At 36.3% G+C, this 22,793-nt stretch overlaps 1 protein-coding gene across 3 annotated transcripts; it reads right to left on the reverse strand.

The window, feature by feature from the left end:
* Nucleotides 1-179: 179 nt before the first annotated feature.
* Nucleotides 180-16,030, reverse strand: LOC114718013 (YTH domain-containing protein ECT4). Of its 3 annotated transcripts, XM_028903256.1 has the most exons (9): nucleotides 15,869-16,029; nucleotides 5,960-5,997; nucleotides 5,836-5,854; nucleotides 5,683-5,748; nucleotides 3,886-3,962; nucleotides 3,256-3,786; nucleotides 2,308-2,832; nucleotides 1,500-1,712; nucleotides 180-1,013 (listed from the first exon to the last, which is right to left on the reverse strand). In XM_028903256.1, the coding sequence occupies exons 1-9, from the start codon at nucleotides 15,906-15,908 to the stop codon at nucleotides 639-641; spliced, it is 1,884 nt and encodes a 627-aa protein (XP_028759089.1). In that variant the 5' UTR covers nucleotides 15,909-16,029; the 3' UTR covers nucleotides 180-638. The 3 variants fall into 3 exon arrangements, with proteins under 3 accessions (XP_028759089.1, XP_028759088.1, XP_028759087.1); XM_028903255.1 differs by lacking the exon at nucleotides 5,836-5,854 and having other exon boundaries at nucleotides 5,683-5,806; nucleotides 15,869-16,030; XM_028903254.1 differs by having other exon boundaries at nucleotides 5,683-5,854; nucleotides 15,869-16,030.
* Between the last annotated feature and the right edge of the window lie 6,763 nt (nucleotides 16,031-22,793).

The raw sequence follows: 22,793 nt of genomic DNA on the forward strand, positions 1-22,793 counted from the left end.
CTGAAACTATAACAATAACGGAGAGATTAGTTTTATTTTTCTTCCATTCTTTTTGGGCCAAAAGTTTTTGCTGATTCAGAATTGTTTCCTTCTTAAAATCGCAAGATGTTACTCATTCGGCCATATATCAACTGCGAGGAGATTACCTCCAGAACAGGGCAAGAATAAAGATACTTCAGTTTACAGGGTTCTCATTCAAAGGTGCTTGCTTGCTTTATTGAGGAAAACCGCACTTTACAAATATTGAAATATAACACATGGCTAACAAACTACCCTGACCCAAAATTATTATTTAAAAAAAAAAGAAAGAAAAAGAAAAAAAGGGGAGGGGGATCATTGAAATTCAATCTTCTGAAATAAGCAGAAGTGCGGTGCTGGGAGAAACAACGAAAACTACAAATAAAAGCGACGCGCTCAAGAAACATTATACATGAAAAGCCACCCTTTTATGTTGCCATGTATCCTTCAGAAAAACCTTTTTTCCATTTAGAAACACCATAAACTTCAATCACTTTAATGACACCAGTAGCAATTTCCTGCAAAGGTAATAAGGTAAAGCAAGCATGAATCCCAGTTAGTAACCCACCAAATACTTCAGAGTGCTTCAAACTTCCAGCACAACAGGGTATGCCGCCTTCCTAACTGGTTTGGAGTGAGGAGCTAGTCACAGAAATACCATCTTCCAGCTTAACAACAGTACCATTGGAGGCATCGGTGGGTAAACTACCTCTATCGGTAACGGTTGCTTCAGTGCTATTGTCTTCTAAGCGAACAACTTGTGCAAAGCTCTTTGACATCTGCTTCATAAAATCACCATTGATGTTGGCAGGAGCAGAACTCTTGCGTTCACCTTCTCCAACTGTTATACCCATCAGACTGGTTTGCTGCCTTGCCTTCCGTTCTTGCATAGCCTTTTGCCGGTCTTCATAGTAATCGAAGTCATCTAGTATAGATGTTTCGGCTTCATAATTCTTGAAAATGGTCAACATTTCAATCCCCTGTTGCAATTTCACCTGAGGTGCTCGAAATTCAGAGGTGCAAGAAACAACAGATGTGAGTGGAGGGTTACTGTCAAAAGGAAACAGTTAATGGCGATGACATTTTAACTGCAGATAATCAAACGAAATTGGAAACCCATTTGCAGGTTTATGAGACGAAACTGATGGAAACAAATTAATAAAACTTAAGTCACCAAGGAATAAGAGACCCATAAATCATCACTACGCATGAGGGACCTAAAAAATAAAGACCATGTATAATGTTTATGTTGCCTAGATGCATGAGACGATTTCTCAAGATAATAGCTAAGCTTTTTTAATTGCTTGGAAATATTAATGTCTTAACCCTTATGGCTAGATATACCACAGGCCGGTCACATCTATTTCAACTTCTGTTCTCCCCATATCGAAATATTTTAAAACAAAAAGAATAAGAACTGTAAATGGATTATACATAATTTCCCCCCGGGGGGGGCGGGGGTATTGATCTCAGATTCCTACCTCCTGAGTATCTCGACTGTTGGTCACAGGCTTGTTATCATTATTTTCAAGGACAATGTGTCGAAACTGACTGTTAGGAACATCTTTAACTATATGCCACTTGACAGGAAGTTGTCCGCTCCACTTATCTTGTTGCCAATAATCCACACTCTTGTCAAAATCAACAGGCCCCACCATTTCAGCAACCCCGCAAAACTGAGCACTAGCATTCACCTAGATGTAGTTGCAAGCATGATTCATTTTCACACTACTCATGTAGAAACAAAAGGTAAAACCAATAAAATGTGCATAAATTTCAGAAACCGTGTTTGGTTCCTCTGATCAAAAACTTAAGTACCAACATCAAGCATAAAATGTGCTACAAGAAATAACTATAGCCAAAGCAGTATCTTGGGCAGTGTGTGCGCACGCACTCATGTATGGATACACGCTAACCAAACCATGATGAACACTTGTTCAACGTAAGATAACTATCCACAGCAGAAAATATGAGAGAAATTTAGAGTTCCTCAAACTTCTATATCATGGGATTAAATTCCATTTCATGGGTCCTTACTGTTGTCTTCATCTTCTCCTATTACCCCCATGTCTACATCAACTTTGCATCAGAGTCAGCTATCCTTCATTTTGCAAGCTTCCATTGTTGGTATGATACACTCCATTTCACACAACATTTTCAACGGATAGAAACAAATTCTAAGAAAAGCCTATATTTGTCGCAATGCCAAAGGGATAAGTTATAGCTACTATAGCGAGAAAATAGGAGTGCAACATTTGCGTTTATAAGACAGAGAAATCAGATTATTACCGAAAATAAGAGAAATACAGGGCAGGCATCTTGCTCCTCCTTTGCTTGGCGATATGCAGCATCTAACTTCCTATTCCCATTTGGTGTGCTGGCCCAGACACCATATTTGATGCTCTTGTGGATATTATCTTCACTATAGGATTTGATGACAAAAAATTTGGCATCCTTGTAATCTGTGATAAATTCTGGCTGGTTAAATGATTCATTCTGGAGCTTTGTAGTAGAAGAGCTTTTACTATTATCAACAGAAACATTTTCAGCTAACAAGTGATTCTTAAGTCTTGAGGCCCTAGGACCTCGATTCTGTTCGCTGAGTATATCATGAGTACCATCACAGCCGCAAAATGGAGCTATTCCCCTGTCACGCCGTCTGCTATTTTCAAGAGAAAGCCAGTTCCTGTCATTTACACCAAGATTGGAAATGGCAGTGCCACCAAACCTAGAGCCCTGGTTAGGCACATAGTCTCTACCATAGGAGTTTAAACCAGATCCAAACCCATACAATGGTGGTTGTTGATGAGAAGCCTGCAAAGTAACAAGAACATCAGCAGCATGAGTCTCAAGCATAATTCTATGTTATTATCCATCAAGTTCCACAGGTAGACAGCAGTAGATTTGTAATGCAAAGATGCAAGAAAAGATAACCACAGTTAACCACAATATATGCCCTTCGTTAGAAGAGTAACATAGCTCGTTCGGTTATTGGGCTAAGGATGTCATATGAAGGTCGAGACTAAGAAAACACCCAGACCATTTAATTCATTCAGAAATTAGAATTTTCCTTTCCCCATAAACAATGCCATTCTAAGCACTTTAAACAGACAGAAGATCCTGATTGGTGGCAGTGGGAACCCAGGTATCAAAGAACTTGTTTATGTTCTAGATTTCAAAATTTTAAAATTTAATATTACAACAGTTTGCATATAGAGCACAAGTAGTAGAACAAACCATTCCAACACTCTGGCCAAATGACCCAAATGACCCAAGTGACCCAAGTGGCTGTGGAGATACGGCTGGTGATAGGGGCATCATGGACATCTGCCTTTCTGAGGGTTTTGAGCTATCAGACCAGATTCCACTTCCCGCAGATCTTGATCCATCAAATCCTTGTTGGGAATCATGAAAGCCAAAGGAACCAGGTGCTCCAGGAAAACTACCTCTACCAAATGATCCCATTGAGGGGTAGCCAGGTCTAGGTCCCAAAACCATGCTATCACCTGGTCGATCAACACCTACCAAGTTAGTCAGCTCTGGCTGGGAAGTTGGAGCTGGTGAAGAAATATAGGGTAAGCTGGGGGAAACTAGCTGATGGTAATAAGGTGGCCCAGAGTACGGAAATTGCTGGGGGGAGTATAATTGTGGATCTCCACCTACAGAAGGCAAAGGTGTTGTCACAGGGGAATATGGTCCATAAGGCATTTGTGGGTTGAAGCCATATCCAGAATGAAAAAGAAGAGATGGATTATCATTGTAGAGACCCTAGTATAAATGTAAGAAAAATTACATTATATTGAGAATCACAAAAAATGTATAATATATATGTATATATATTTAGATAAGGAAGAGCCAAATTCTCACAGGCGATCCAATTTCCAATCCTTCAGAGTTGATATATGAAGGATAATCGTCCCATTCTCCATTGGCACTTTCAAAACCTGAGATCAGACTCACATTGCAAAAATAGATTTTAAAAAAAAAAAATCAGAATAGTGATTCCCTGCAACCTCAGCATACACAACACAATATGCAATTAAAAGGGAAGATAACTAAGATTTTTATTTTTTTAAACTTATTTCTTCCGTAATGATTGGTTGCTGACATTCACAGCTGATAATTGAACAAATGCGAACAGATCATGAACATGTCCTCAATTATGTTATAGCTTATTAAAAGAGAAATAAATAGTTGAAGGCCTCTTGGCCTGATGGCGCAGGATGCACCCTTCGACACATGGAACTCAGGTTTGAACTGGCCAGCAAGCAGTAGCTTGCCAATCCGGAAAAAAATAGAGAAATAAATATATTTCATTCATGAAAAGGCATTACAGATTAGTTTTATAAACCCACACACATCAGCGAACTCAATCTAACTGAATAATAATTTGAAAAATATGAAATTGTACAGGTAATCTCAATGTATAAGATATGGTTCAATCATTTACTATCAAGGCCACTCAATTCCTCAAGAAATTGCTGAACTAAGAAATCCTAATGAACAAAATAATGAATTAGATAATAAACTAAAGTATTCAAGATTTTGACAACATCTCTCAACTGAAAATGCATTCACTTTCAAGTAAAACCTAAACAATACTAAGTTTGACAACCTATCTCCATTATGTTCCATTCTTATGCTTATTCAGATTCGCACTTTATTAGATGATTAAAACTCTGGTTTTCCCCTCTTTACAAGGACATGATCAATGTCCTAGTCCTATATTAGGTCCGCACTATGGCAAAAGTAAAATGAAAATTTTCATTTGAAACTTTACGTTTGGATAGCACTAACTAGTAAAGAAGAATATTTTACTTCCAGCAAAAAAACTGCAATCAAGGTCTTATTTGAATATTAGATTATTAGGTATTGGGAATATTGAAAAGAATAATAGAGATATTGGAATTGAGGGATCAAATTTGTGGAGAGATGGTCCAATTTTCAGCCCATGACTATCCTTGCACCAAAACACAACATCTTCTATGGAATCCCTCAGTCTTCGCCAATAATTCTTCAAACATTTCCTATCTACTCTAGATGTGCTCTCTCTAATCATTCATTTCATTACACTTCTTATCCAGTCTACAAACAGAGAGGAGAGAGAAAGAGAACGGAGCAGAGGAAGCATAGAATCCAATTTATGGTTGCAGGAATGTTGAGGCCCAGAAGTGGCAAAGGTTAAGCAATTTATCAACTCCAGCAAGAGGGGAAGGAACAGAGAAAGAGAATAAAAGGAGGAAGAGTGAGAGAGAAACAGAAATGCAATGTTAAGGTGGCAAATTAAGTGCCAGATATACATGTAAAAAATTGCCACGTCACATGCTGCATAAGATGCTGCATTATCTTTAAGGAAGTAATAACATCAGCCTCTGCCCTCTGGAATTTATTTGGAACACTTTGGATCCATCGCAAGGTAAGGGACTGGAGTTCTGCACAAGTAGTATGGGATTCTGAGGTGCAGCTTATAGGGATCTCAATTCTCCCCCAACTCAGCTTTTGGGATAAAGCTCTCCCAAAAGTTCCTGATAGCAACATTTTTCGAACTTGTGGATTTAATTGGAGCAAAACAATACCTTTAAGGCCAAAAAAGGATTTTGACCAACATTACAAAATGAGAGTTCTTTTTAAAGAACAATAAGAATTTGTGCAAATAAAATTAACCTGGGTAGAAGAAAGCCTGGGGCTGCGGTGCATATACATTAGGTGGGTATAGAGGACAGCCTCCACCTGAAACAAACGATCCTGATTGACTTGTTGTCTCCCTTGAATGACCCGTGGTAGCATCCTGAGAGGCATTAGAAGAAATTGACCTACCCGGTATTGACGAATGAAGCTGACAAAGCACAGAAGAGGTTTTTTATAAAGATATTAAATGCCATCAACATAAAAAGAACCATAAGCACAAAGCACAATTAAAGGACCAGAGATTCAACATTACCTGATCCTTCATTTTGTCTGGTTCAGCTGCTACCTCTTCTGCATCATTTAGAATGCTCAGTGACTTAGTACAATCTTAGAAACATAGGCAGTGCAAATTATGCCCAATGAAATCTAAATTTGAGGATAGCAAAACTTGAAGCTATAGCTACATGACACAAATCCACATATACAAGCCTATGCACACAAATTAAATAGACGAAGGTAAATTTGTATTTGCTATTCAAGTACCAAGCAGGCATTTTGATGTGTAATTGTAATTAAATTTAAATATCAAAGGACAAGTAACCGTTACTAGCCGTTAGACATTTAGATAGGGTTTTATGTTGTATTTCCGTCAAATTTGTTATCGATAAGTCTATGGCATTATAAATAGCCAGAAAGGCTATCCAAATGTATGATGATTGTTCAGATTAATGAAAGTGCACACTATTCAGCTAAGTTCTCAGTTTTCTCTCATCTTCTCCTACTCCCTCTGATCTCATGTCTTTCTCCGGTTTCCTCCTTCTAATCTCTCTTCCCTATTCTGCCTAACTACTTCTAATTCTATTCATACCAAATCCCACATTGAGTAGAATGAGATACTCAATAGGATATTTAAGTGGGTTGGTTCTCCCACCTCAACAGCTAGCTCTTGGGTAGGTTTCCCCATCCCCCTTAGGTATCTATCAATTGATATCAATGCCAGGCTATCGGCGGTTACCACAGAGGGTTTTGACTAGTAAGATGCTGAGTGCAGCACCGTGAAGTGTAGCCACCGGGACGTCAGCTTTTCATAGGAGGCCAAATGATAGGAACTTGGTAGTATGAGATACCAAGTCCCGTATTGAGTAGAATGGATGGGATGCACAATAGAGTATTTAAGGGAACTAATTTCAGTCCTCATCTCAGTGATGAGCACCATAATGCTCATCGATGCAATGAAATCTAAATCATTCAAATATAGTTTTAATGGTCTAAATTTAAAATTTTCAACTAGTCATTTTTTAAATAAAAAATTTATTTTTTTAAAAAAACTTACATTTAGGAGATTACATTTATTTTGGATTATATAACTATTAAAAACAAAAACACTTTTTAAAAAACAAAAACATTAAATATTAAATTACAATCATCCATATTAAATTTGATTGGTTGAGACTTGATATGCTCATCACTACGATTAGCACCGAAACTGGTTCTAGTATTTAAATGTGTTGGTTCTCCCACCTCAATAGCTAGCTTTTGGGGCAGAATTTCCTATCCCACTTAAGCACCCATCGTAATACATCACGTTTTATCCCAACCCATTCAAAAAAAGGAAAACCAGAAAACATCAGGAGCGAACCATAGTGAGACCATGAACATTATCCTATACCACAAAGTCTCCAAATATGGAGAATCCTTGAAAAAAGCATTCCTCTCCAAATATCTATAATTTTGCATAAGACTTTGCTACAAAGCTCTAGTCTCTTTTTGGCTACCAAGCTCTTTTAAATATTATTGGTTGGAAAACTGTCAAGTAATGGAAGAAACACCTATTCTCCAAAAACTCCAAATAGCATACTCCACAAAAATCAAGCAACTCAACAGTCAAAAAAAAAATTATGTACAACACCTGGTGAACTAAGGTCTGAATCCTCCTTGGGAGAGGTGCCCAAATTTGGTACCCGATAGTATCTCGAATAAAATTGGTTCTAATAGAAAGATACATGTACTTACTGGGGGAAAAAAATCATGTGCAACAGATTGTGAATTATTCATGCAGACGATAGAAACAGAAGGAGATGCAATGGGGCCAAGGAACCTCCAATAAAGCATCAGTATCATGAGCCTATGATGGGCTATTTCTTTCAATAAAAAATAATTTCTATTTAAAAAATGTGTCTGAATGGGCTTCTCACGAAAATAGAAGCATTGAAAAAGTCAAAACTGGGCTTCCTATTGAAGCCAAGGATTTCTAGCTTCCTTAAGAAGCGCATGTGAAAGTTATTATATGGAAAAACAGAGTCCATAAAGCATCTCATGACAGGTTTTGATAAAGTATCAGGTTTCGATAAATTATCTTTTGAGTTTTCATAATAACTAAAATTTAGTCTTCTACAAGAGTCACCAACATCCGCTCTTCTCTTTTTCTTCTTCTGCCATTTTTGTAAGATCACTCCTCTTCATAATGTAAGCAAACCCACTCAACCAGGAATTATGTAGCTGCTAAGATTGTTAAATGTCTAAGACTTCTACCAAACCTCTATTATGATTATCCCTCTTCTTTCTTGTTTGCTCCCTCTTCTCCTTTATTCCATAGTTATAACCACTAAAGTATGCGTATTATTCCAGGACCCATGCTCATTCACACCATTAGAGAATACATGAATCCTCTTTTATGGTTGCAAGTATGTTGCTCTTCATTTATATGCTTCCTTTTTGGAAACTTTACTTTCTACTATCAGCATATTATTAGTTAATCACTTAACTGGATTCAGATTTTAAATAACTTGCTCAACACATTTGACCAAGAAAGGCATTGTTATTTATGCTTTTTTTAATTAATAATTTTAGCTACATTAGTACTCCTACATGCCAATGAATTTTAGGTTAATTGATAAACGTAGAGAGGAAAACCAGAATATTCATTCACGAAAACATAGCAGTGTAGGTACAAGCACATATATTCTGGCATACGCACGTCCGAGGATCATATTCTCTCTCTATAACTAACTCTAAAGGCCAAACTTACCTTTTCCTCACGGTACAATGACTAAAAACCCCCTTACCACTATAATGTATATATCAATACTCCCCCCTGCAAGAGAATCCTTGTCCACAAGGATATGACGAGTGGCTGGTGCAGTGGTTTGGAACTGAGGGAACTGGTGCTGAATGGCAGTGAGGTCCTCCCAAGTGGCATCTTCAGGTTGAGTAAACTTCCAGTGAATCAGGACTTGGGTGACAGGGCGGTTGTGGCGCTTAATTATCTTACGCCCCAAGATGGTCTCAGTTTCGAGCATAAACTGGCCATTATCATCAGTAGGTGGCAAGGACGGGGCTGACGCTACTGCAGGACCAACATGTTTCTTGAGGAGAGAGACATGAAAAACAGGATGGACTCGCGTTTCTAGAGGCAGTTTGAGTTCATAAGCAACACTGCCTATTTTTTTCAGAATCTGATAAGGGCCAAAATAGCGAGCTGCCAGCTTGTGGAGGGAGGAATTATTGATTAAATTCCGCCTAAAAGGATGAAGCTTCAAATAGACCATATCACCCACTGTGAAGTGGCGTTCAACCCTATGCTTATTTGCTTGCTGGACCATTCGGTGTTGTGCCTTCTCCAAGTGTTCTTTCAGAAGCTGTAATACTAGTTCTCTTAATAAACACGTGCGGTCCACCAGGTCATTAGGAGAATCTCCAGCCACATAAGGTAAGTGTACAGGGGGCGCCACACCATAAACAGCTTCGAATGGAGACATGCCAATAGAAGAATGGTAGGTAGTGTTGTACCAAAGTTCTGCCAAGGGTAGCCACTTAACCCATTGCTTAGGAAAATCCCCTGTCATACACCTTAAATAACACTCAAGGCAGCGATTGAGGACCTCAGTTTGCCCATCGGTTTGGGGGTGATAGGCGGAAGAATACTGTAGTTTAACACCATAGAGTCTGAAGAGTTCTTTCCAGAACTTACCACAAAAAATAGGGTCTCTATCAGTGACAATGGTCTTAGGAAACCCATGCAATTTGACCACATTGTCCAGAAAAATTTGAGCCACCTCAGCAGCTGTAAATGGGTGCTTTAAGGCCATAAAATGAGCAGCTTTAGATAGTCTATCAACAACTACTAGAATTGTGGACTTAGAGAAGGATTTGGGAAGACCCCCAATGAAGTCCATTGAAAGATCAGTCCATACATGCTCTGGAATTGGGAGAGGCTGTAGGAGGCCCGGAGAAGCACTTAATTCAGGCTTGAAACGCTGACAAGTGGTGCATTCACGCACAAAATTCCTCACATCTTTTTCTAACCCTTTCCAATAAAAGAAGGAAGAAAGGCGTTGATAAGTGGCATGCATCCCTGAATGGCCCCCAATGCTGTCATCATGAAAAAAAGAAATCAGATCATGGCGAAGGGTACGATCTGCACCTACAACCAATTTACCCTGGCGTTTGAGGAGCTGGTGCTGCCACGTATACTTTGGATGAGCCGCTGGATTCTGTTCTAAGCGGCGAACTAGTTGCTGTAACTGATCATCAGCTAGCCAAGAATCCCTGACACGCTCATAGAGTGGCGAAACAGGTCTGGACAAGGCAAAGCAAGACCCTTCTGAGCGTCGGGAGAGTGCATCTGCAACCATATTCTCGTTGCCTTTGCGGTAGGTGATTTCATAATTCAAGCCCCATAACTTATGAAGCCATTTAAATTGCTCCTGATTCAAATCGCGCTGCTCCAACAAGTGTTTCAATGGCAAATGATCTGTTTTGATGGTAAACTTGCGGCTGCACAAGTATGATCGCCACTGTTTAACGGCAAAAAGGATGGCTAGGACCTCTCGCTCGTAAGTTGAAAGAGATTTCTTTGTGGAGTTCAGGACTTTACTAGCAAATGCCACGGGATGGCCATTTTGTGACAAAACTGCCCCCAAACCAGTGCCAGACGCATCAGTTTCAACAATAAAAGGTTCATTAAAATTTGGCAAAGCCAAAACTGGAGGAGAAGTCATCAACCTCTTGAGCTGCAGAAAAGCCTCATTTGCTGCACAGGACCATTGAAAGGGAACATCCTTCTTCAATAAATCTGATAAAGGTTTACTAATTGCTCCATAATTACGTATAAAACGTCTGTAGTAGCCTGTGAGGCCTAAAAAACCCCTCAATTCCTTGAGATTAGCAGGTATTGGCCATGAACAGATAGCATCGAGTTTCTTGGGATCAGCCTGGACCCCTTGAGCAGAAATGATATGACCCAAATAATCAATTTGAGTGGCTGCAAAGATACATTTAGAAGCTTTAGCAAATAGGCGATGTTGTCTCAAAGTAGAAAGCGTGTCAGTCAAGTGTTGCAAGTGAGAGACCCAATCCCTGCTGTAAACCAAGATATCATCAAAAAAAACCAAGATGAATTTTCTTAGGAAAGCTTTAAAAACAAAGTTCATAAGTCCCTGAAAAGTTGCAGGGGCATTTGTAAGCCCAAAGGGCATGACAATAAACTCATACAGCCCTTCATGAGTCCTGAATGCAGTCTTGTGAATGTCATCAACTTTCATCCTTATTTGGTGATAGCCGGATCTGAGATCTAATTTAGAAAAATAGACAGCCCCTGTTAACTCATCTAGTAGCTCTTCAATAACTGGTATGGGGAATTTATTTTTTACTGTGGCCTCATTCAATTTGCGATAGTTCACACAAAAACGCCAGGTCCCCTCTTTCTTTTGAACAAGAACGACTGGTGCTGCGAACGAGCTAGAGCTTTCATGAATAACCCCAGAATGAAGCATCTCTTGTATCTGTCTCTCAATTTCAGTCTTCTGGGTAGGACCATATCTGTACGGTTTGCAACTAATGGGCCTGTCATTATGCAAGGGTATGGCATGGTCAAACGGACGGGGAGGGGGCAACTCGGTGGGCTCCTCAAAAACATCAGCAAAGGTATGTAATAGGTTGGTCAAGTCCTGTTGCTGTTTCTCAGATAAGTGAGAGTTGGTTGGCAACCGAATATGTAAATGAGAGGCATCATGAATAAGATAGGCATAAGCAGCAGCCTGTAAAACATGGAGAGAGTGAAACTCCCTTGTTGCCGACGGTTCCCTATATCCTAAACCATGCAATTCAACTTTCTGACCTTTATACATAAAGTCAAAAATCTTTTGGTCCACATCCATCGAAAAGCGACCGATGGTCCGCAGCCATTGGGTCCCTAAAATCATGTCATAACCCCCTACTTTCATAACTAAGAAATCAGCAGCGAAAGAAGTATTACCCATTTCCCACGAGAGGTTGGGGCAGTATTTAGTAACAGTTACCTTCCTCGTATCGGCCACGGTTAGTCTCACAGCACCACAATCTTGGGGTTTTAATAGGAGTCGTTTAACCATTGAGGAGTCTATTACGTTATGGGTACTTCCCGTGTCCACCAAGATAACAATGCTCTGGTTTTTGATCCGGCCCAAGAGCTTCACAGTAGAAGCTTTCTCATCCCCTTCAATGGCGTTGATAGTACCCACTGAATCTATCTGCGCGTCGCCCACCGCATCTTCAAAAAACTCATCATTTTCATCAATAACTAAGGTAAACAGGTGCGAATCCTTGCAACGGTGGCTACTGGTGTATTTCTCAGGACACCAATAGCAGAGCCCCTTTTTCCTGCGGTCATCCATTTCCTTCTTGGATAATTGGCGAGTGGCTTTGGATGACGTTGAAGACGGTAAGAATGGAGTCGAAGACGCAGAAGAGGTGTTGGGTTTAGTCACGGAAGACGTCCCAAGAGTTTTGGGCTTGTCCGAGCTGCTCGGGTCCGAACCGACCTGAAAACGGGAGCCCACTGGACCGATTGACCCGGACCCAAACATCGGAGGTCCAGAGCGACGGACGGTCGATGGGGCGTGTTCATGCAGGGCAGTGATTGTGGACTCCTGGAGGCGAGCAGTCGACATAGCCCCCGCCAAGGTGGATGGATCAAAATTCAGAACAAATTTCTGAATGTCGGACCGGAGACCTCCGATAAATAGATTAATAGCAACGGGTTCAGGTATATCAACCTCAGAAAGTAACTCATCGAATTTCCGCTCATAGTCAGCCACCGAATCCGAGAACTGTTGAAGTTTTTTCAGAGCAATCAGGGGATGTTCCTCCCGCACATCAGCAAATTTAATCTCCATCTGATGGAAATAATCGGCCCATGATATATCAGTAAGAGATCAGTGGCGCATAAATGTCTGGTGCCATCGCAGAGCATGGCCCTCCAAATGTATACTCAGTAGGCGAATGCGTTGATCAGTGGGAGTACCGTCGACTTCGAAAAACTGACGCACCCGGTATGCCCAGCCACAGAAATCAGTCCCATCGAACTTGGGAAATTCCACCCGACTCTGTTTAGTCGAAATGGAATAAGCAGAACCTGAACCAGAGGCATTCAACTCGTGAAAGGAGCCAAATGCAGGAATGCGAGGAGAGCCGGTTGCCTGAGAACCCATATCACCCGAGGTTGGTCGCCTTCCCGTCGATGTGTTCAGCGTGGAAAGTTTCGATGAAATATCTTGCAAAGCTAGCTTAAGGTCAGTGATGTCGGATGATTGCTGCTCCAGTCGAGCGTTAACTGAATCAAGTGTAGTCTGTTGGAGGCCGAGGCGATTTTCGACGTCACCAAGGCGGTCAGATGAGGATCGCGTCTCCGGCGGAGCCATGGCCGGAGGTGGTAGGCTCTGATACCTTAATGATAAACATAGAGAGGAAAACCAGAATATTCATTCACGAAAACATAGCAGTGTAGGTACAAGCACATATATTCTGGCATACGCACGTCCGAGGATCATATTCTCTCTCTATAACTAACTCTAAAGGCCAAACTTACCTTTTCCTCACGGTACAATGACTAAAAACCCCCTTACCACTATAATGTATATATCATTAATTGCTAAAGATACAACTCATACCACATAAGGAAGTGGGTTTGAATCCCATTAACAATGCGAGAGCTCATTGATAAACAATTTGTAAACACTTCTATAAGTGCTCTGAATCATGAGGCTTACCCTAAATTTGATGATCTTTAAAACCCAACTCATAAATTTTTGCACTCCAACAACAGAAAAATACGTTCACATTTATTACATCCTAACCCATCCAAATGCAGTGTCATCTAATCAAAAAGATAAAAAAAGTTTAGGGATATAAAAATATGATTAATTTTATCAATAAATGCATTAATTCCCATAATCAATCCTTAAGCACAATCACACCTAATTACTACATTTTAGCTCACTAAAAATGCTAAACCCAAGATTATTTATGGAAAACTATCTAGATATGGATATATTGCATCCAAACAAATTTTGTAATTTGAAAAGAACTCTAATTATTGTACCCAAATGAAAATAGGCTTTCAAAAAAAAAACAAAACAAAACAACAAATTGTATCACAAAAGTGACTTCTTAAAAAGCCTATCCAAAGAGGCCCTTAATCCTATTTAGGAGAAAGCACAAAAAATACAACTTCACCTTAGAGGGCAGGATGGATTTCCAAATGCCCTTAAACCCTTAATCCTTAAGATTTACAAACTTTTCTGTGGGGAGTGCATTAGAAATTTAGAGAATGATTTGCATAAATAGCGACAAGAGGAAGCAGGAGTCTGAATTATATCCACATTGGACGAAAAAATGATGGTATCTAAAAGAAGGTGCAAGGGTTGTAAATCTTAAGAAATCCTGTCATTTAGAATTCTTGAGAATAGACATTGAAGAAGCTGAAGAATATCTAGCTAAAATAAAAGAACTGAGCAGAATACAGAAGAGGTGAAAATTTTATGCACAGAGCAGATGCCGCAAAGGCATAAAGAAGCCTCCCTAAGAGCTAGAACATATACTCTCAACCAAATATCCTCCAAAACTTTGACTGCAGATCCGTCACCAAAACTTAATGAAACCAAAAGGACTAAAGGAATCACAACACTGAGAAACAAATTTCCATGGACTCCTGTGAGTAGCTAGGAGCAACACGTTGGCACCCCAGCCATTCTGATTCAAAATATACTCACTGCAAATCACCTGATGCCAATCAAGAAATCTCTTGAGTAAAACACCATGGCCATGCCTGCTGAAGCAGGGTTCTTATCCACCAAATTTCCTGGATACAATCCTCCTGGTCTACCAAAAAATGGTCCCATTCCACAAAATGAACTTTATTCAGACCTCCAGCAGGATACCAAAGAAAATCCTTAATACTCCTCCCTAATCTCTATGCCATGCCGATAAAGACAGGAAAAAGGGAACGATGATGCACAAGCAAACAACAGTGAACAAAGGCCTATTTGGCCACATCACCACCCAAAGAAAAGCACTCTTCCAATTATAATTATATTATTGATTGGCGTTCACTAAACAGGTTAAAATTTTTAGTTGACGTAATTTTAGACACAATGATATTGGAAAGATATAAATTTCACAAATTGATAACCTAAATAGGAGCATTGGCAACAGGATGATGATTTACTGAAACTAAGATAGTTTCGCCATAGATTTAATTATACATTTGTAAGTATACCTTCTCCCTTTTCAGTACTTAAGATTAAGTGTCTAATCAATGTTAAGCAGAAAACACCTAAAATAAACTATACAACTTGTACAGTAGCACTAATTGCCAGAATCGAACCAACATATGTCCTGCCGTTCCCAGATTTCTCAATGACTACTCAACGGATGCCGAATTATATTGTGTTTTGTGAGACGTGGAACAAATGAGCATTCAGACAGCTCAACACTAGCTATCCTACATAAGTAAATCAGAACACACACAGTGATATGTAAGAATTATAATGGATTCAAAAAAAATAAAGTTTCTAATCAAGCAAATTACCCAGAGGCCAGATCTGAAAACCAGACATCGATGGCACAGCCTAAACGAAGGTCCAGCTAACGTAGTCTATGCCCAAAAACAAATCCCACCAATCTTAAACTTTTTAGATACTCATAACAAAGCTTTGCGTATATCCTTTCCAATTACATGTAATTAGGAACAAAGAACTAGAACAAGAAAACTTTATTCAATTCTTGAACAATTATACAGCTTTCCTGACGTAATCTCGTGCAAGGAGTTCACTTTAGGCAGATTCATTGACTTCATGCAGAAATAACGTAAACAAAATAAATATAAAGGAGCTTGAGGAAGGTCAAGATCAAAATTTGATGAAAACTATTTAACATCAACGAAAGAACAGCCTCGTCTACGTACCGGTTGTACGATCCGGACCCTGTGGTTGGGTTGCCGCCATGAATCTGAAGAGTAAAGATCTTCAACCCGCGCAAGGATCTCCGCGAAAAAACAGATGCATAGACTCATAGAGTATATACCTATCTATTCATCGAGTTCCTCATTTCTTGTTTCGATTTTAGTTTCATTATGTTATTGGATTTGGTTATTTCGTTGGCAGATTGTAATGATGCTGTTATTAAATGAAACAAAAAAAATGAAAATTACGGCCCATGAGCTTTAATTAAACTTAATTTTTAAAATCAAAGAAAATTACAAACCTTCCATGGCGTATGACTATGATATTGATTAAAACATACTCACTCCATTCTTTATTATAAGAGATATTTGATGCTTATGGTATATTCCTATATATAAAAGACACTTAAAAGTTGTCTCTATTCTTTTGTATTGATTTCCTATTTTATCCCTATTTATTTTGTCTCCAACTCATACTCTCTCTCCCTCCCACTTCTCTTTCTTTTAATAATTTAATTGTTCTCTCTCATACTCTCTCTCTTTATTAATGGGAGCATTGTTGGAAAAAAATATTATACTTTTTATACATTAATTGTCCTCAACTAATTTTAACTGTTTTTTTTATCAACGTAATTTGGTTATTTGTCTCTTATAATAAGAAACAGAGGGAATAATTCATAATCCGATTAACATATTTAAATATAAGTATCAGATCAAATAAAATAGATAAGTATTATCACTTTTAGGTGAATAAATAGGTTAAACTAAAGAGAAAATCTCAAAAAAAAAAAAAGACCGTTAAATTTTAAAATTTTAAACTAGAAATAAATACAAAAATGTATTATTATTATTTTTTGAGTATAGTCATTTTCTTTACAAGTATAATAATTAATACTGATTTAGAATTTTAAAATTTAACAATCATTTCTTTAGGATTTTTTCTAAACTAAATATCATAGTTATTATTTCTCTTATCACTATTGGATAAATAAATAGATTAAACTAAATCCCATAATTATTTATCTTAAATTTTATTTCAAAATATTGATTATCAATTATGTCAATATACGTACAAAGTGATAATTTTGCAAGGCAATAGAAATATTATTTAATGTTTACAGTTGAATAGTCCTTCTGTAGGGGAAAAAACTTGTTATCCTCAGCAAAAATTGACCAAAAAAATTTTAATCTTTGTATTATACTACTATTTATTTCAAGTTAAATTTCAACTCATTCTGGATATTTGAAAAATTCTTTGGAAAATACAACATTTATTTGAGTGTATTTTGTCCTTCATATAAGTGTATGTGTTATATAACTAACTATATAAATTAAAATAATTAGTTAAGTTAGTTGTTTGAGAAAAAAAAAAGTGTGTTGTTTTTTTAAAGAGACTAAGTACATGTTGATCCGCTTTTTTATCCCAAAATGTGCGGTGACAAGTTGAAAATATGATGTCAGCGTTACTTGTGTTTGAATGAGCTTTGGATCAATTTGTTTTTAGGGCAAAAATAGCCAATATGGAGTTTCTTTTTAATTTCTTCACGTTGAGTGGAGGAAAAAAAAATAACCGTGCGAAAAAAAAAAAGTGTCTTGTAGTGGGTTCTATCTTGCCTTGATGAAAAAATAAAATTACTTCAAAAGATCCAATAATTTGGTGTTTATTAAAATATTCAAAAAAGAAAAAAATAATAAATAATAAAATTAAGGAAAATTGAGAAAAAGTTCCTCTTAGAAATTTAATTGGTGAGAAGAACTAGATAAATTTTTATGCATACTAAGTATTGGTACTTTGGAAATTTTATACATACAAAATACTAATATTCTGATTTAAATCATTGTTACCAATTAAATTTTTAATGAGGGACCATTTTCCAATTTTTTCTAAAATTTAATTCAAATGAGTAAAAAGTAATTTTACAACAAAATTTCTATTTTTACAAATCAACTAAGTATTTGAGTTGAGGATTTCTCGACTATGTGTTTGCGTGCCTAATTTAAGCTGAAGCATCACTCTGTTTCTATGTTTAAGTCGCTTATACCCTAAGTCTGCAAATCAAGAAATAAATTAAATTGATATTTTTTTTTCATCTTTTACCCTTGTTAAAGAAAAGATATTAAAAAAATATGTTTTATATTTTTCTCTCGCCCATTGAAATCAATAGAAGTAAAATTTAAAAAAAAAAAAAAAACTCATTAATTACCACACAAATGACTTATATTTAGAAACAAACTTTTTCTCTATACGTGATTTATAAATAGGAACAAATAAGTATTTCTTTAAGCTTTTTTTTTAATTACTTTTACTCTACTACATTATTGATTATCTAACTATTATCAACTAAGTCTTGCCCTTCTGATTTCATATTTCAAACTCTCTACTCGATTACTTTCTCAAAGATATTCTACTCTTTTTCGATAACTTTCTCAAGTATTTCACTAGATAAAGGCACTTGAGCAAAGATGTTATAATTGATCTATTTTCACAAGTATAGGCTCGGGTATGAACTTTACAAAATTAATTTCTTTAAGCTTTCTTCAGTATCTTTTCCAGTTTATATTCGAGAAAATATCTGCTCAACAAGACACTCAAGTATTATCTGTCCCTTTGCCTTCTTACTCAATAAGCTGCTCGAGTAAGCTTATCAATTTCTTAAATAACAAATTCTGATTTTTTGTCTAATATCAAAGTAACTCTACATATATCTCAAGATGTTATTGTTTTTCAATGTTCATGAGTATGTTCATGAGTTTATGAAGCACTAACAACATCAATAAAGCAAGATTATCGTAGGTTCAAGGACTCAGAAAATATGACATTGGTTAGATTCAACAGAAAAATGACGTTGGTTAGCAATTTTTTGTTAGAAACATCAAATGCAATTCAACGGATACAAGCTGCCAACCTATCCAGTTCCATTTCCAACAGAAACAAAACTCGAGAGTCTAACAGATACTTATTGAAGATCAACTATAAATAAGACAAGCATTCAATGGAGCAATTAACAAACTTAAGCTACCACTCTATCGCATTAACTTTTGGATTTATTGCTTTGGTTTCTAAAGTACATTTCTGAGCTTTAGTGATCATTGATTACTCTTAGAGAGAGATTCATTAATGCTTCCCTAAATTTTGAGATATTCAAGATTATGTAAATCTTGAACAGGGTGCATATGAGAAGTAAGAGAGGGTGATTAAGTGAATTTAATTACTGTATTAAAGTAGTAAGAGTCCGTTGAATCTTGAAAGCTTAATGGAAATTGAGAAGCGCTCTAAGAATTGAATATAAGTTAAATAGTTGACCAAACCAGTATAAATATGTTGTACTCTTATTTATCTTCAATATCCTTCAATGATATACTTCTAACTTTTTTCTTTGAACTCATTTGAATTCATTTCTAAAAGTGAATTTTTTATCACCCAATTCATCCTCCTCTTAGGTGAAACTGCTATTAACAAGATCTGGTTTTGCTTCCTATATTTAAGCTCACCAAAACTCTTATGAAACTATATGAACCAAAACCAATAATTTGAAACCTCATGGATTTTAACCAAAATTCAATGAAACTATAAGAATCAATAATAATATTAATTTTGTTAATTTCTACATTCTCACTAACCTTATTAAATATGAACATATATAGGAAAAATATTTAATGCTCACTGAACAATCAAAGAGTCTTATAAACATGGCCAAATACTTAAAAAAATTAGTTTTAAAAAAAACCTATTTGAAAATGATGTTGCTTAAAAGCAATTGAATTTGAGTGGGTGTAATTTTTCTTTAGTTGCATGCAATATATCTTTAACTATGTTTAAATGATTTTTATTTTGATGACTCTTGCATATAACTGAAAATATGTTATACACAGTTAAAGAAAAGTTGTATATACTCAAATTTAGATCATTTTAGCTAATACAATTTTTAAAACAGGTTTTTTTTAAATCAAATTTCCCAAATACTTTATACTCCTTGGATGAGTTGTATGATAAAGATAAGAGGTAGCATAAATAACGAATAAAGGATGAAGTGTATAGTAAATATCCACTTTACATTTTTATTAATAATTTCTTTCTGTCTTTTTTAAATCAATTCAAATTTTGAAATATTACAAAAAAATGAAGGGAGTATTTGCTATACTTCATTCATTGTTTCCTATATTTAATTAGCAAACCACAATACATTTTAACAAAGTTTATAGTTGGGTGATTATAGTACTGTCAGCCACTTACTGCAATTCCTGAGATATTTATCACAAGTCAACTTTGCCTAAAGAAATCATAGTCGCCGCCGCTGTCGGATCTCAAAGTTATTGGCAGGCGATAAAGGCATGTTTGGATTGGCGTTTGAGTAAAACTAACTTCTATTTTAACTGATTATTGTAACTGAAATTAGAGTAAAAGTCAGTTAGTATAATGTGATTTATGTTTGGATAGATGCTTATAAAAAGTCAGTTAAAAAAGGTAAAAATTATTTGGATGATTAAAAGAAAAGTGAGTTTAGTTGTAAAATAACTGAAAAATGTATGAAGTTTATTGTTTAGTAATATTTGATATTTGATGTTTTTAATGTGGTAATTGTTAAAAAAAATCTAAAATTGTTATGATAAAATAAAATTAGTTTATTTGTGAAATTATAAATATAAATAATTTATTTATGAAATTATAAAATAAAAATAGTTGACCATGAAAATGATGACTCAGCCCAAATTTGATTTAAAAAAAATCTTATCTGGCATATTTAATAAGTAGTACTCTCAAAGAAAAACGAAAATAGGGCTTGTTCTCTTCTCCATCTTCATTTTTCATATTCGGTAGTGCGAGCTTGATGATGCTTTCGTCGTTAAAACACTCAATTAAATTAGGTCCCAATTAATTTGTAGTTTAGGATCGACCTAGGTCATTACTTCCAAGGAGCAATTTATAGGTTTTTTTAGATAAAAATTCAGGTGATAAAAAAATGCAATAAATTGGACCTAAACTAAAATGCAAAATTCTAATTCTAAATGGAAAATGCAAATGTCCTAAAATCTATATGAAAATTAAATTAAATTAAACAAATGCAATGCAATTTTTGGGGGGTTTTTTTTAAGAAAGAAAATTAAAATGATAAATAAAGAAAATTGACTAAAGAGCAAAGAAAATTAACAAGTGAAAATTGAGAAGTTCTTTTCGGTACGGTAGAGGGGACAACTTAGGATTCGCATGGATTTAACCTTCATAACCTTAATCAGTTAATTAGACCAAAGGAGGTGATAAAAGAGCGGAATTAATAAACTTAATTACCTACTTGAAACAAAAGGAACCCTCAATTTCAAAAACCCTTAAACTATTAGAGAACTCATAACAGTATAAGGTTAGTTGATTAAACTTATTAAAACCAATGAAAAATAACTCAATTAATTTTGGAAATTATGTTTGAAATTATCCAATTAAACAATTAGACAATTAACCAACTTAATTAAACAATTAAGAGGCAAAAGAACCCAAATTTTACAATTCAATTAACAATGCAAAGGTTCTAAACATAAATTCCAACAAGTGTCTCAATACACATAAAATCCAAATATTAATCCAATCCAAGCATAAAGATGACAATCTAGAACTAAATTGTCTCACAAAATTACAACTTAAAATTATTTAAAACTAAATAATCTCAAGTCCTTGAATTAAAAAGATAAATGGAACATTACTCCCTTATGGTCTTTAGGTGCTAGTTCAAGGCTCTAGTCTCCTCCATGCTCCTCTCAAGTTGCCTCCCTAACAAGCTTAAGCCTCCATCAAAATGTCTCTTCCTCCAAAGTTGTTAGATGCCACGGCCATGAATGATGAGGTGTAGATGAAAAGCTGTGCGTGTAGTGAGAAAGGAGAGGAATTGATTGAAATTGGTGGGTGAATATGGAATGGAATCAATGAATATATGAGAGAGGGCGTGCGGCTTTTGTTTTATACGTGGAGTGATGATGGTGACTAGATGGTATATGGTGAATGTGGGATATAGGAAGTGATTGACGATGGATGATGCTTGTGGGTGTGAATGGAGAAGGAAAAGTGATGCTAGGCGCATGCTGGAGGGATTATTTTAATAGGAGAAAAGGAATTTTTTTGGATCCAAAATTCAAGCTCATTAGTAATTAATTGACCCACTTGATATTAGCTATTGGATTGTACTTAAATTCCAAGAAACAATCTTGCACAATTAGATTTCCTGTGTGCCCCTTTCTTGACCTACAAGAATTTAAGTGCATCCATTAATATAGATTATATCCAAATATAATCAAAAATTAAATATCAAATCTACACAAAAATTAGGCAAGAAAGTGCAAAACTTTCTAAAAATAATCTTTCTAAAAATATGAGACTTGTTTCCAAAGAAATAGAAAAAAAATTAATTTCAAGTCAAAAATAGGAATTCACAAAATATTTATATTTTTAATCCAAAATCTCCATTTTTATGCAAAATCCAAAAATCAACCAATTAATTCAATAATACATAAAATTCCATTTAAGCTCAAAATTATCATTTGAATCCTAATTTAATGTGGGATAAAATGTATAAAAATTGGGCTTTATCAAAACTCGATCAAACAACCAATGGACCACGTGACAGATGGCGAGATTGGGCGTGATTGCGTCAGGGACAAGAGCAGGGGAAGAAGGCTCGTCAGGGGAAGAAGGCTCCTCTGTGTGAGGGAAAAAGGAGAGATTGACAGAGGGAGAAGAGCCGACAACAGTCATGGAAGCAGAACGGCCGGAGAGAGGGAGGGAGGGAGAGCAACCGGCGATAGTGAGGGAGGGATGAGCAGCTGAGTTCTGACTTCTGAGGGAGGGAGCGACGACTAAGAATGAAGAAGGAGATGAGAGATGAGGCAGAGGGGAAATGAGCGTAAACCTGGGTTGGTGTAATTTTTATGCTCATTTAATGCC

Source organism: Neltuma alba, unplaced genomic scaffold, assembly GCF_004799145.2.
Source record: "Neltuma alba isolate B1F8T4 unplaced genomic scaffold, ASM479914v2 tig00011790_pilon, whole genome shotgun sequence".
NCBI lineage: Eukaryota > Viridiplantae > Streptophyta > Magnoliopsida > Fabales > Fabaceae > Neltuma > Neltuma alba.